Source organism: Akebia trifoliata, chromosome 1 (assembly GCF_017979445.1).
Source record: "Akebia trifoliata isolate Shusen 1 chromosome 1, ASM1797944v1, whole genome shotgun sequence".
Classification (NCBI taxonomy): domain Eukaryota; kingdom Viridiplantae; phylum Streptophyta; class Magnoliopsida; order Ranunculales; family Lardizabalaceae; genus Akebia; species Akebia trifoliata.
In genome coordinates this window covers 29,059,065-29,074,513 of record NC_141375.1, presented here as the reverse complement: position 1 = coordinate 29,074,513, position 15,449 = coordinate 29,059,065, and the positions used below count along the sequence as shown (strand labels likewise).

Below are 15,449 nucleotides of genomic sequence, written 5' to 3'. Positions count from 1 at the left end.
GTGAGTTACGTTTCTAGTCTGCTATCCCGACCAGCAAATCAACCTGTAATGAAGGTATTTCCAATGTTGTGAAGATAGGTGGACTTGGATACGTCCCAATACCACTTTTCCCTACTCTTTACAGATTATTTTGCACGAGATTTGTTCATACCTCCACAAAACAAATCTCAAGGTGATGTCTGATCACAATCAAATTCATAGTTTTGTCTATATACCATCCTTAAAGCAATCAGTTAATTTGATCCCAAAATCAATATTTCTACCATGGTTTAGAATCTCATCTTCAATGTATTGTCTTGGTCAAGAGAAAACAACAAGACAGTCTATATCAAGAGATTCTGATATTGTACAAAATTTAAACCATGATTTACAACAATGAAAGTAGTGGCCTAGACTCGTTACTTTAAGGCATTGTAAATGTGAATCACTATCCCTTCATTGTTTTGGTTGATTTTCACTAAAAAAAATGTGTTAAAGGGTGTAGGTTTCACCAAATGAAATACATGGTCATATAAACCCTTCTTCAACTATAATATAACTTCTCAAACCAAAAATATCAAAGCGATAAGATGGGTTTGTTTTGTAATTTAAAAGGGGTAAGAGGGAAGATATGTTTTAGGGGGATATAAACCTTTAAACGAGGATCACTAGAAGACATTGAAGCTAGGTTACAAAATGACAGTTAAGATGTTTAAATAAAAACAAGGCAAAGGTCAGGTCATGCGAGACATAGATGGACATCACCCGTCACTTCTTGTCCTAAACAAAGGCTCCTACAATGGAGACAAGTGGTGAAATTTGGTGCTTGAAAATGAACATGGAAAGATCATGATGGGAATATCTCAGCCCTGTTCACTTTTAACTTCCATAAGAGTTCGACACCCCCTACATAGAAGTTGCACATAGACTTTGAATTGAGATTTTGGGATTATGGAAAATAACTAAATCCAAATATATTGTACCAAGAACCAATCCGTATCCGTACGGGTGAAATGCCAATTTAACTAAGACATGTGGAGTGTTCTTCCCACATCTTACATTCAAGCCCCCCTTAACCCAACTTCACTTTACTAACCACTAGTACTTTACCAATAAAAAGTCAAAAAATAAAAAAAAATCCTATGGGCTAAGATTGGAGTCTGACTTTGAAGCGGACAGACCGCTTCAAAATTTTGAAGGAGCCCTTCTCGTTAAAAGTCACACGTGGCATTTTGAATTTATTTCACGCACTTACATTTCCACTAAAATTTAGAATACCTCTTTGGAAGTGCCACATGTAATTCAATGGAGATGATTTCTTCTAAATTTTGAAGTAGCCTACCCACTTTAAAGCTTTTTTTTCCCTAAGATTGTCATTTGTGTGTAAGATTATAAAAGTCACGTCAATTTGTGTGAAAGTTAGGGAAATTAAGCCCATTCAAGATTGTATTCCCACCAAATTGAAGATGACAAAGCCTCTTTTACCACTTATCAAGCCTCAAATTTGCATGATAACAATAGCAAACTAAGTAACAAATTGAACTATTTAACAAAGGGTCGGGATCAGTTTACCCATTGAACAAGAATGTTCACTCAAATCCCGATTGCGTAAACATGACATCCAAGAGTTGGGATAAGAGATGTATCTCAAGAATACATTGCATATCTCTAAGATTTATTCTAATGGTTAGATTTTGTGTATGCACATTCGAGATTGTGAGAGAACATATAAATACTTGAGCCAACATATGAATTCTCATTCCATGGGTCTATAGATCTGGACCCTTCAAAAAAGAGAAAAAAAAAAGTCCTTCAAATTAGAATAAGGGTGATTTAGACACAGTCCTAGGAATTTTGGTGAATATTTGAGGTACAATATATTTGAGGGTCTGTGTGAGATACCCTATTGGCCTCCATCTTCTTTAATTCAACCTATAATCAAGAACCTTTGATTTTTGGAAAAATTATTTTAAAAAAAAACGATTTTTAACATTTTTTTTTAAAAGATAACAACCATGCCTAAGAAGTAGATGTTTACAAAAGCATTCAATCGAATTGGATGTTTTAAGAAAAAATAACTAAATATTGAAAATTCCCTTCACTCATGTCCAACTATGCACTAGAAATGGATTTTTTTTTTTTTTTTTTTAAAAAAAAAATCTTAAAAATACCCCCATACCTACCCCAATCAGGCATAGTGGATGTTTAAAAAAAAAATCTCGAAAATACTCTCATATTTAACCCAACTATGCATTATAAGTGGATGTTTTCAATCTTTATGCATGTGGCTGTCCTCTTGTGCATGTGACTGTGAATAACAATTAAAACATGATGTATGAAAAGTACAAACAACCATTTCAGAAAATAAAATTAAGAGAGCTGTTTCAGAAATTTGATCTTTGCTTACGAATAAAAAAAAAAAAGATACTAACAATTACAAAATTAAGAGAGTAAGAAAAATACAAAAGAGAATACAAATTAAAGAGAGTAAGATCATCAAAATTGAGCGATTGAGGAAGAGCAACCTCAATCCCTCAATTTATCCGTGAAAAAATGACCGTTTGAATTGAAAAAAGGTTGTTGGACAATAAGTTTAATAAAGAGCCATTGGTATAATTGTTGAACATAAGCCTATACATTTTTTAAACTGAAAACATGTCCTTGACCAGAATGTTTTGTGACAACATGTTGTTCAAGGGAATGCAATTTTGAGAGGGGTAAAATTGAAAATATATTAAAAGTCAAAAGCATGTGAAAACCTATTCAAGGGCATGTTTTAAGAAGGGTAAACTCGACAATCTCACACCAAACAGTTAAACCCTCGATTTGTTACTCTTTAAAAAAAATTTAAAAATCATTATTTTTTAATAAATAATAATTAATTTTAATAAATTTCTTTTGATTTTTCTTTCAAAAATTCATTCTCATAAAAGTCTTCAAACTTCATAATAAATTCTTATTTTAACCTATTCAACATTATTGTCAGCTTTTGTTGAAACCTTTCATTTTTCTAACAAATTAAAATTTACAAAAACGTGATCAACTTTTTATGAATTTCAGATTCCAACTCACGGTTCATTCTAATTACTAGAATGTGAAAGGCAACAAATTGAGATGTTCAAAGTGTCAAATTTCTCAGGTTTAAAATAATTATCTCACAGATTTCGCTATTGTCACGAAATAATCACTTTAAACCTGCAATATTGTCACCAAATAGTCACTTTAAAACAGCTGAAGTCATTACCTTTCACGTTTTGATAATTAAAATGAACAGTGAGCCCGAATCGTGTGGTTAAGTAGTAAATGATTGACGTGTTTGTGAAGACCAAACTTGCCACGTAACACACCCTGTAACCATGATTGGCGATTCCTTTGTCGGTATTTATTGTAGATTTTTCATTATGGGCCTAACTCTAATTTTTAAATGGTTGACAAAGCCCATAATTAAAAAAAATAAAAAATAAAAAGTCTACCGTGAAAGAAGCACTACAGAGGTGACGTCATGGCTCATCAGCCACCCTGCTCATTCATTAATTTATATTTTTTTAACTTCCGCCCAATGATTGAGGCCTGAATACGGTTTCAAGTTTCATTGATGGGCAGAATGACGTGGCAATCAAATACTCTTATCTCAGTCACCTGTATTATTTTTAGCGAGATAATCACTCTAAACCACTGAATTTGTTACGGTTTTCGTTTTGATAATTAAAATGAACAGTAAGTTTAAATTCGTCGAAAGTTGATCATATTTTTATACATATCTCTAATTTCTTTGCTTTTATCATTGGCATTAAAAGTCATTTCTTTCTCTTGACTAAGAGATTATATCTTCCAAGAAAAACACGAATTTCCTAAAAATCGTACTTGATTTCTTTTTAAGATAAATAAATTTTCTTCGGATTGTTTTTTGAATCACTGTTTTCTATCTTAATTGTTAGTTTGATGGAGAGTCTCAAACAAGTAATAAGTCATCATAGATTGATTTTTAATTTGGGATGAGAACCATGAAAAAATATGAAAATAACAATTTGAGTCCAGATAAAATTACTAAAAAGACATACTCAACTGAGGTGACATGTGCATAGAATTATAGATATTTCTCTCTCTCTCTCTCTCTCTCTCTCATTTTCTTTTCTATTTTTAATTTTATTTTCCTTGGTACAATAAACGAAATTTATTTTTCCACGACCTCCTTTTTTCCATTAATTTTTTTTTCAAGAAATTTATAATCCCTTGGAAACATAATTCTTTGCAATCGAATATACCCTTAATTTTGTTGGTAATTGCAATTACAAGAAACATTGTCAAGCGAGAATCATATTCCATTTTCATATACAAGACAAAAATCACTTTAGATGGAAAAATGCACTATCACACACTTGAAATTCACATTTTTTTTTAAATATCATTTTACACACATTTTTATGCGTAATAAGAGGAAAATTGAGTTGTTAAGGGGTAGGTGAAGTTTATTGGCTGAAAGAGTTTCCATTTGGTGTTATAAGAGCGAAACCTATCAAATAAAGAAAGCGAGTCTCACTCGTGATACTGATCGTTGGGTTAAAAATTTTGTGTGGTGGACCATGATAGAAAATGCTCCAGTGCAATAGCTATGAATCTGGTTTTTAGTGTGAGAGTCTACCTGAGTGCCACGTAGTTGTACAGAACATACACATAACCTAATTAATCATCTCTAACTGGAGAGCAACTTTGTAATCGTGGGCTCAAGTGCTCACCTAACAACCAAAAAGGAAAAAAGGTGAGGTTCTCCATCAATAATATGGCTAATGTGTAAGGAAAAATATATAATTCCTAGAGATCAGTAACAAATTTCTAGAGATCCATTCTCTCAAGAATCTCTAGAAGCATCCTCCCACAATGCTGTGATGGGAGCACATAAAAACGAATTCCCACGTAAAACGGATCCCTAGAAATTAGAAAACAAGTATTTTCTATCTATCTAAGCTAGGGCTTTTAATGGATTGAATTACATCCATCCGATAAATTTGGGTGTAGGTTGAGGATTGGGATACCGTTCAGATAAATTATTGGATTGGTTTTAGATCAATCATGTCCCAACTAATAGGGACCCCATCCGATAAAATGAAAGAAGTATATAAATTTATATATTCTACTTAAATAAATGAAGTTTATTTAGATTTTGTGTATCAAATTAGCTTTGAACCTATCCAAACACAATCCAGTTTTTATTAGATCAGATTTAGACCTTAATATTGAGATTCAATATAACCCACTTAGATAATAGTTCAATCCATCGTTTCGATGCTTATTGGGTCAATTCCAAGTCAATCCACTCCTTATCGATCAATGTAGTACCCAATCAGTATTGATCCGATCTAGACCCAATCCATTGACAACCCAAATCTAAGTTTAGAAAAGCATAAAAAATAGTCAGTTTGGGAATGCCTTATTGAATCCCATTTTAATTGTTGGTTGCACGAAATTTAACATGGGTAGTTTTGTACATTATTGAAAATGCCTTCAATACATGTGGGTTCGTTTAATTGATCGCCTAGTATTTTATGAAATCTTAGATTGATTTTTACGTGAGAATTTTTTGCATGAAATCAGTAATGAAAAATATTTTTGAATAATACAGGGAAATCTTTTCTACTCCCTAAAAATTGGTTTTTTCTCCATTCTCATCGAATTTTGAAATCATGAGGCTTTGAAATTAGAAAGGAATAAAAGATTGTTAGTGACAAATATGCCATTACTCAAAAGTAAGTTTTTTGAGTGATAATCCCATTTTCGGCCAAAAAGAAAGGAAAAGGTCAAAGTCGGCTCTTGGATTATTTTCTTCTTGCACGTTCTCTCTCTCTCTCCCTTGTTGTAACGTCTGTGCTTAACTTCTCCTACACCCTCTGGCCCACACCAAGATTCTAATTCATGGCCTTCCTTTTTCTTTAACTCTCTTTCGGTTATATATATCTCTATCTATGGTGAAGTCTCTCTAAACCTATAGAACTCTTGTTATTGATTCATGGAGAACACCACTAATTCATCTAAGAACCAATCTCTCTTTTCTAATGGAAGAACTCATGATTCCCCTGAAACGAGTGGTTGGACTACTTATTTTGAAGATTTTTTCATAAATAATAGAGAGCATAGTTCTTGTTCTTCTGGTTTTGAGAGATCATCTTTTGTTTCTGATGCTGCTTCTTGTGCTGCATGGAAGCTTTCCGATAACAACGATCATGTTGTCGGGTCGATGGTGGGAATGGGGAAGAGCTCTAAGAAATTAAGTTCCAAGAAGAGGAGAACCATTGGAGTTTCTCATGATGATGCTTTGGAAGACACAGCTAGTTCTCCAGTTAATAGTCCCAAGGTTAGAAAAAAAAAATATTTCCTTCTTTGATATTAATTTGATGTGCGTTTAATTAAAAATGATATTTAAATTTTTTTTTTTTTTTCAACAGATTAGTGAATTTAGACTGTCGGATATGAACCCAAGAAAGAGAGATGATAATAATGCTAGTTCTCAGGTAAATTTCATTTTTTTTTTCTTAAGCTTTTGTGTATGTATGCAGAGAAAGTATTTTATCAGAAAAATCAATTTTCTACGACAATGACCATGAGAAAATGAATTTCCTCCCAAAAATGTTTGTGGTTTCTGATTGCAACTAAGAGAGAAGACTCTTAACTTTATTAGGTGTTATCGCCAAGAATGGCATTAGGAGTTTCCCATCCTGACAAGAAATGGGATGGAATAATATTGTCCCCACAAAATGTGCAATTATGATTCATGACCAGCATATAATTTTTTTTTCTTAAAAAAAAAAAAAGATCAGTTTTCCTGCACAATCAAACATAACTAATTTTTTAGGGTGAATTACCATTTCGTGAGATGAAAATAAGTTATTTACAATTCCGGCTAACTGTTCGTTTTAATTACCAAAACATGAATGATTCCATTTTCATTAATAAAAAAAAAAAAAATCAGAACGGTAATCAATTCGGCGGTTTTATTCCAATAGTCACTTTAAAACCGCTGAATTCGTTATTGTTCACGTTCTGGTAATTAAAAATGAACTGTGAGCTTGAATAGTAAATTTGTCAAAAGCTGGTCACTATTTTTTGTAAATATCCTTTTTTTTTTTTTAATTTTAATGTAGAATGTAGATATTGAATGGTTTTATATAGGAAATATATACCTAACCAAGTTTCATTTGATTCTGAACTTTGTAGGACAAGAAAATTGCTTCTGGCCAATGTTCAGAACTGCAGACAGATGAGAGAGATCAAATGGGTTTTAATGGGAGAGAAAATGAGTGTGAAGAACTCAAGAAAAGGGGACTTTGCTTGGTTCCTTTGTCCATGCTAGTGAACTTTCTTGGATAATTTTTTTTTTCCATCAATATAAGCTTAATTCTCTCTCTCTCTCTCTCTCTCTCATATGTATTAATGCATGCTGTCCAATATTTGGGATTAGACCTGTCTTTTTCATCACCAATTACAACAACCATTTGACCAATAATTAAAAAGCGCGCAGTTGATATTCATTATGAACTTAATGAATTAATGTATTTTCTTTAAGAGCGAGTTAGTTGAGATTTCTTTTAAATAGAGAACAAAATAATAATTAGATAATATAAATAAAAAGATGAAAAGATAAAATAAAAAAAATAAAAAAAATAAAAAAGAAAAAGAGATCAAATTGAATCAAAGAACAAAATTCGTTCAACTGATTTAAAATTTTGAAATAAGATCAATTTTGATGGTGATAATTTACTCTGTGAGTGAAATACTTTTCTTTTTCCTAAGAAACCATGAATTTATCAGCCTCTACTTGACGATAACTTCGAGCTGAGTATCACAAACTATAGGTAAAATTTTCACATAAAAAACTAGTTGTGGTAACATAATGTAAATTTTCAATAAATATGACAACTACTAAATTGTATCTCAAATCTTTTGGATGAACGGGCTAAACAAATCCTATTCTTTTATTCCATTGTGTCCAAAGCCGCCTGGAAAATAACAGAAAAAAGAGAATGATAGTTGATGTGGCAATGCACCGAACCATAGATCTTTTCTTTGTGTATCACGAAGAAAAAGATCTATGATTCTGTGCATATGCATCATCAACCGCGTCACTTCTTGGAAGTTAGTCTAGAAAAATTCATAAATTTCTAACTATGAAATTTATGACTTTGACATGGTAGAAATCTACCTACAAGGGATTTCCTTGTCTTCTTCTTCCTGAAGATTGGGTTGATCCCGTGACCTTGACTAAAACAGGAACAAATCTATACCAGAAATGAATTTTGTTACGAAAAAAAACTATGGAATACGAGAATGATCAAAAGTTTTAGTAAACCAAATGTAAATTTAGTGGGTTGGAAAAATGAATAGATCTAACTATGATTAACTTAACAGTGATCTTTGAAAATTACAAATTTTCACTTGGTGTCATTGATATTGCCAAGGAAAAATATAAGAAAAAACCAAAGCAATGCAACTAATTACCTTCCGGAATGAAGCAACCCATTTCATGAAAAAAATGTTTTATTTCACGACTCGGATAAAATTGGTTTTCACTTTCACCATTTAAATTGGAATGATCTCTTGCGGGACAAAATAAAACTTGTTACCAAACACATTACATATGTCATACAACAAACACAAATGTCAACCTAAATTTCAGTCATTTTGGGTTTTGTGGTATAAAATCATCATTTTATACCTTTTGATCTTGTCTCTTTATGAGGGGTAGTTTCTTATATAAGAACAAAATTAATTTGATTTAACTTTTATAAAAGCGATAAAGTAGTAGTGTGAACATGGTCCAGTAGAGATTAAGTAGAAAAAATTGCCAAAATTTGTTTCTTGGTTTAGTGATATTCTCTACAAGCTCTCTTGTTCTTTTTCTTCTTTCAAGATCCGAGAAACCGAAGCAATACTCAGGATTTGTGAAACAGTAAGTGATTAAGAATTATTCCTGGATTAGTCCCATTGTGGATAAACCTTTCTTCTATGACTTGAGATCATGTGATTAGATTAATTTTAGGGGTTTTTACGAAAACGGGTAAAAATATTAATTTGCAAAAACAATTACTGAATCAACTGTGTGTGTGTGTGTGTGTGTGTGTGGTTTTTAATTTATGAAAGTAACTATATTTCGAAGTGTTCCAGTAATTAAAATTATACCCGCGGGGATTAGCCGCAACAGTAGATGATATAAAAATTCTAATGTACATGAATCAAGGTTTACTTATATGTTTATTCTTGTTCCCCAATATAAAAAAAATCAATAAATTAATCAAATTTTCTACTTGGAATATCTATGTAGATATGCTATTTGTTATTTAATTTTCAAAAAATTAAAGTTGGTATGAGAATCATAACCTAAGGATACAAATTCCTTCTACCCATAACTGAAAAACAACAACAAAATATCAATAAAAAAGGAGAGTAGATCAATAAATAAATAAATTCATCTACTCTGTTGTGGGCCTATAATTTAAAATATACAGAGTCGGCTTAGAATGGAGACCCCTCCATGTGCTTAGACATTAGGGCAGGTAAGTACAAAAGTCCATTACTTGATTTAATCTTTAAAGACATTCGGTAGGAGTCCTCTCCTTTATTTTCCCCACATCGTTGACACCTTTTCGATTACAAATTTTCTAGATATTTTCTTCTCTCTTGCTTCACTATTTATGTATTTGTTTATTTTTAATTGCCAGTTGTTTATAAATTTGCAAGAGCATTACTTTTGTGCAAAGAAGTGGGACCCTGTACTCCAGGAGTTAAGTAGCAATATTACTCCTGATTGTCACTCTTTGGGGCCACCATGCTGATTGGTGAAGTTTACTTGTTTAATTCAATCAATTTTTTACCCATCGAAGCCCATGATGAAAAAACTGGTTTGAAGTTTGAACCAATGGCTAAACAATTTAGTGATGTCAATGGATTGGGTCCGGTTTGAATTGGGGCTGATTTTGGATCAATTTGATATGGATCAGATAGGACCCAGAACTGATCCGATATTCATCGGATTAGTTTTTATTGGATCTCAATATTAAGATCCAAACCTGATCCAATTTATATTACAAACTTTAAATGAACTTCATATATTAATATACTTGAGCATTTTTATCATTTTGGGTCCCTATCGGATTGGGACATTTTGATCAATAACTGATCCCATAACCTATTATATTAGAATTGTATTGGATCGGATTGTTATCGGTTGGAATCCAAATCCAAAGTTATCGAATTTGAATGAATCAAATTTCGGGTCTAATCCAATCCATTGACGAAAAATTACGAATTATTGGTGCTTAAATACAAGAGGGGAGAGAGAGAAACATGCACATTTCCTTTGAACTCGAGTGACTTTACTATCTATTGAGCGAAGGAAATGGAGAGTAAAGTTCCAACTATGATTGTTAATCGATCATTTCATACTTGAAATATAATTCAGTTCTTCAGAACAAGGATTTGGTTTTTATAAGGATCCATATTGATAACCCCTATCGGATTGATTTTGAATCAACGATTGATGTCTTTATTAGTTAAGTTCTAGATTTGACAAATAATATATTTTCGAAGCAAGTAAGTTCCCAACATGCAAGAGAGTATAAATTAGGAGACTATCCAATTTTGAACACACGAGAGAAGACCAAATCCTTATTACCAGATATGATCCAATTGTCATTTGAGTTCAAGTATTGAGATCCAATGAGACACAATCAATTAATATCAATTTGGCTCAGGATCTGATCTGATTCTAGTCAGATTGGACCTTAGATCAAGCCCAATTTAATTCAAAAATGAAGTATTGACCACCCTAATTCCAACCCAACTTCCCAAAGTTCAGATCCAATAATAAATTGAGTTAAAAAATTGGAAAATGAATTAAATGCAGGCTGATACAAACATGCACCCATGATATATATGATATAGACTACATTGTAGTAGTATACACATTTACTAAAATTATCTTATTCCTCTCTTGATTTAATAATATAAATATTTTTTATTGTTCTCAAAACATGTCACTCACTCCTCAAGGTAAAGCAGTGCACAAGAATTATTTTTCTTAATTTTAAAATATTTATTTATTTAAATATATAAATAAAATGAAGTAGTAGTAATTTCTCTCATAAAAGGTACTTTCTTTAATTTCCAAAAACTAAGGTGAGTTTAAGATTCTCTTAAATTATAAAAATATGGGAGAATTTTGGATTGTTGGATTTTTTATTTATTTTTTAAATGATGTATTGAAAACATAATGAGGGGTTTCCCCCCCTTTGAAAGACTTGATTTTTTAAAGGTTTTTCTCCTTAAGATGGTCCTAAGACCGTCACTATATCGATTATCCCAAAAGTAGAAAGCCTTAGATAATGTTTGGAAAGGACTTCTTGCATATTTAGTCCTCGAAAGTGTTTTTGGTGGTAAAATAAGCATTTGGTGAAACAATTGAGAAGTACTTCCCACATAAATTGGCAAAAATCAAAAGCGACTTATACCCGCTTCCAACTTCCTTAGTTAGGGGGAAGCACATCTATTCGTTGAACGAATCAACAAACTGACATTTACTATAATTGTTCGTCTCCTTTATGAAAACTACCCTCCTCTTATTGCCTTCATCTTCCCCAACAATTAGGGTTTTACTTATCCCCCCCTTCTCCATGTGACAACAATGTTGTGCTTCGTCTTTCTGGTAACAATTCCCATTCTTGTGCCTTAAAACCAAAGTTACCTTGAGATGTTACGTGCGTCCGTGTCAAAGCATCCAACATGATAAACTTTTAAAAAATCATATATTGTGGCACATTTGTACAAATATTAACTTATGGTACAACAGTTAATCCACATTATTCTTAATTTAATTAGTATTAGAAAAAAATTGAGAAAATTAGTTCTATCATAAGTGTGGCAATTGCCTAGAAATTTTGTGTTTTACCATGAAGTGCTTTGTTGTGTTGGGATGATAAAAATTAGAAAAATTAGAAATGCGAAGGTCACACTGTAGCCACACCACTTCTCGGTTAGATTATATAATTTTTATTTTTATATTTAAAATTTTTTTTCAAGTCAAAGTGAAGTGACGTCATTTGGTGCATATGGTCATCACCCACAAGAGTTGAATCGATGGATCAGATGACATGAAATCACATTAACATTATTTTAGGCTTTATTCAACCAAGTGGAGAGATGACCCATAGTTTGGATACACTTGATTGACAAACATGTGGGCCAATAAAAATCCTGATCATATTATATTATACATACAAATATAAACATATTAAGGGCTAAATGGGAGAGAATATATCAACCCCCCCTCTCAAAAAAGAAAAAATTAACACGTGTCAGGTTCTTGTGATGCAATATATAGAGGCTAACCGACCAACAGTAACCTTAGAATACAAAATAAATATGGTCCATTCTCCCCCTTGCCGTAAGGAACGATTTGTGCATTAATTACAGGAAAAGAATAATGATGAATGCCTGAGATTGGGTACGCAGCTAGCGTGGCAAGGGCACATAACCGCACATCTTTTTTTTATGTATCCCGATGAAACAAAACTATGATTTTGTGCCTTGCCACATATCAAAACCATCACGAGTCATGGGAAAATTTTTTGGTGAATAAATCATCTAGGCCATCCAACTGATATATTATTTATAGAGAAAGGTAATGGCCTGAAATATACACAAATTTATTGTATCACTAAATACATTTAAAAAAAAAAAAAAAAGGGTTGATGTCCATTCATATATTGTTTTGCAAAATACATTTTGAATCCAATAGCTCATAAGTGAATCTTTTGGATATATAAACATTCAACTTTATTAACTGGCTTCAAGTTACTAGATTTCATCATTTTCATAATTGAGTATTAATCATTGGAATATGGTGATTGTGATAGGGGACATATTTTAGTCAAATTTCAAGTGCAAACCATGATACATGAGTTTAGGGGTGTCAATGTTTACCCACTTTATTGGAAACCAAAATCTTGGCCCCAAGAGAAAGTTGAAGGTAGGAAGGAAGCACGAGGCATGGCCTGAAATCAATCATTTGGCCCAACCAATTATTGCTAATATGTCAATTGAAGCCTACATATGTATGATCCCTATAGCATAGGCCTCTAAGGTTCTTTCACTTCATAAAATAATTTTTATCATGAGACATATTCCATCACAACAGTGACTAATCAAAGCAAATACACCTACCCCTCTTAAAGATCAAAACTTTGATCAATTTCAAAGAAAGATCACAGCCACATAGACCTTGGGAGCTGGCACCAAACATGAAGATACTGTTTTGATCACCTTTCGTGCATCCTAATTTGATTGGAGACTATGATTGCAATATTATGTTTAGTGAGATCGAGGTGGTTTTTGGAAAATAACTTTTCTAAACATAAAGATAATATAAGAGAATTTGGTCTTTTTGGACATTAATTTAAAGTCCCATTAGCATCATGTGTGCTATTTTAGAGGTATTATTGTTAGAAAATCACATAATTTTACATCTCATTTGACTGTCATGAATTTTGAGCCAGTTTTTGCCCCTGATCGTTTTTAGCTTCCTGCAAGAATGGAAACATGTCTCAGATATTTGCCAAATTGTAATTTGATTTAAAAAAATCAATTTTATATGTTATAAGTTGGAAAAACTCTTTTCAAACACAAACCAATAAGATAAAAGGACTTTGTTAATTTTGGTTGAGATTAGAGCTACACCAGATTAAAAATTCACGAAAGGTTGCCAAGAAGTTTTTCAAAAGACTATTGATAAATTGGCATTCTTTGTATGCTCTTTGATGTGGCATGTGAACAAAATTCTAGATCTTTTTTCCTTGTGTATCTTGAAGAAAAAGATTTATGATTTTATACATTACCACGTTAGAGAGCGTCAGTTTATCACAACTCTTTCAAAACTAGTTTGAGATTAGATTAACGGAGAAAGCTATAAACTATCTAACGATTTAATAAAACACAAAAGTTGTAATCCTAGTGTTTATCTCCACATAAAGAGAGATATTATTGAATCAGATTCAATTTTGCACGCATCTCAATGATAATTTTCAATTTTATTGCTTCCACTTTTTCTTTTCATTCTCCAATGATACTCATCCAACTTTATTATCTTTCCTCTTTTCCTCATTTTCAACAATACTCCTTCAACTTTATTATTTTTAATCTTTTACTCTCTTAATGTCAAAGAAGATGCCCATGCCGGTGGCACAAGCAAACTCTAGTTATGTGCGTCTCCCATTCGTGGGGGATGACTTGTCTTGTGGGTCAACGAACTAACACCCATTGTTCCATTTGGCCTGGGCTTTCCAAAAAATTAAGCCCAAAATAAAGTCCATGATGTAGGAGTCACTCCCTCTCTTACATTGAGATGCACATGGTAGGAAAAAGTGCCAAACCACTCACATATGATGTCAAAATACTGGCTCAGCCATGTTTTTGAATTATTTGTCAAAAGTCATGTACCGTTTTTGGTATTTATATATTTTTACCAAAATGGGTATCCTCGGTACAATCATCTTTGCAAGTTTACCCTTTTACCCTTCTTATGAAGGTTAAATAACTGACCATTTCACCCATATATAAGTTGCATTCAAAATTTTATTTTTATCATTTGGCAGGAAATTGAGTAAAGGTGAGATTTTGAAGCGAGTTATGTCAAGTAAATTTCTCCAATCTATGTATAAATCTATCTGTATCTTTTATGGTACATAACATACCACTTTGACACAAGAAGATTTCTTTATATAGGAGCTACTTTGAATAGATTGAAGGCATTTAACTTAGTTGGCTCATGTCATTTGAGATTTTATCATGGGTAGAAGTGGATAATTTTATTTGAGAGGTTGTCTCAATGGCAATTTCGGATCGATAAGTGATTAATGCCTGTAGGTTGTGAGTTTGATACATATCCAGTATAAGTATTAGTTTTCAGGGGCACCCGTGAGGGCGCACCCTCATTTACTTGGTGCCTATGATGTGTGGGTGTTGCACGTGCCCCTGAACTAGTCCTTGGATGAGACCATAGTCTATGAATTGGACAAAGTCTAGATATGGGCTCAATCCACTGTCTATATGATATCTAGTTATTTTTTTAATAATATATATATATATATAATTTTTCAACTATTTGGAAAATAAAATCAATTTCTATTTCCTTTTCATAAAAAAAAGAAAAAAAAAAAAAAGAAAAACTCTTGCTGGATGAGAAAATATATACGGTGGATTCTCTTACCTTGTGGATCTTAGCCTAATTTCTATCAGTTTTTGGGGGACCCAATTTTTCATGCACAACGAAAAAACAGGGCTCATCTTTAACTGTTTAGGTCTATAGAAGGGTGGGCTAAATGGTCTGTGAGCTCATAAGAATGCCACGTGGCACATTCTCATTAGGGCCCACAATTCTTCCAATTTTGGTCCAAGTGATACATCATGTGGGCCCATGGATCCATGAC

At 32.4% G+C, this 15,449-nt stretch overlaps 1 protein-coding gene across 1 annotated transcript; it reads left to right on the top strand.

The window, feature by feature from the left end:
• The first annotated feature begins 5,946 nt into the window (after window positions 1–5,946).
• On the top strand, window positions 5,947–7,347 carry LOC147411531 (vascular-related unknown protein 1-like). The gene is made up of 3 exons (XM_086453684.1): window positions 5,947–6,328; window positions 6,420–6,485; window positions 7,189–7,347. Exons 1-3 carry the CDS (start codon window positions 5,984–5,986, stop codon window positions 7,339–7,341), a joined length of 564 nt encoding a protein of 187 aa, XP_086309810.1. The 5' UTR covers window positions 5,947–5,983; the 3' UTR covers window positions 7,342–7,347.
• Window positions 7,348–15,449: the final 8,102 nt, after the last annotated feature.

Bases quoted from the DNA above. Each gene is read 5' to 3' on its own strand.
- LOC147411531 (XM_086453684.1), top strand. From the start codon at position 5,984: ATGGAGAACACCACTAATTCATCTAAGAACCAATCTCTCTTTTCTAAT. The intron at 6,329-6,419 runs GTTAGAAAAAAA...TTTTTTCAACAG, and splicing joins CTCCAGTTAATAGTCCCAAG to ATTAGTGAATTTAGACTGTC. The intron at 6,486-7,188 runs GTAAATTTCATT...TGAACTTTGTAG, and splicing joins ATAATAATGCTAGTTCTCAG to GACAAGAAAATTGCTTCTGG.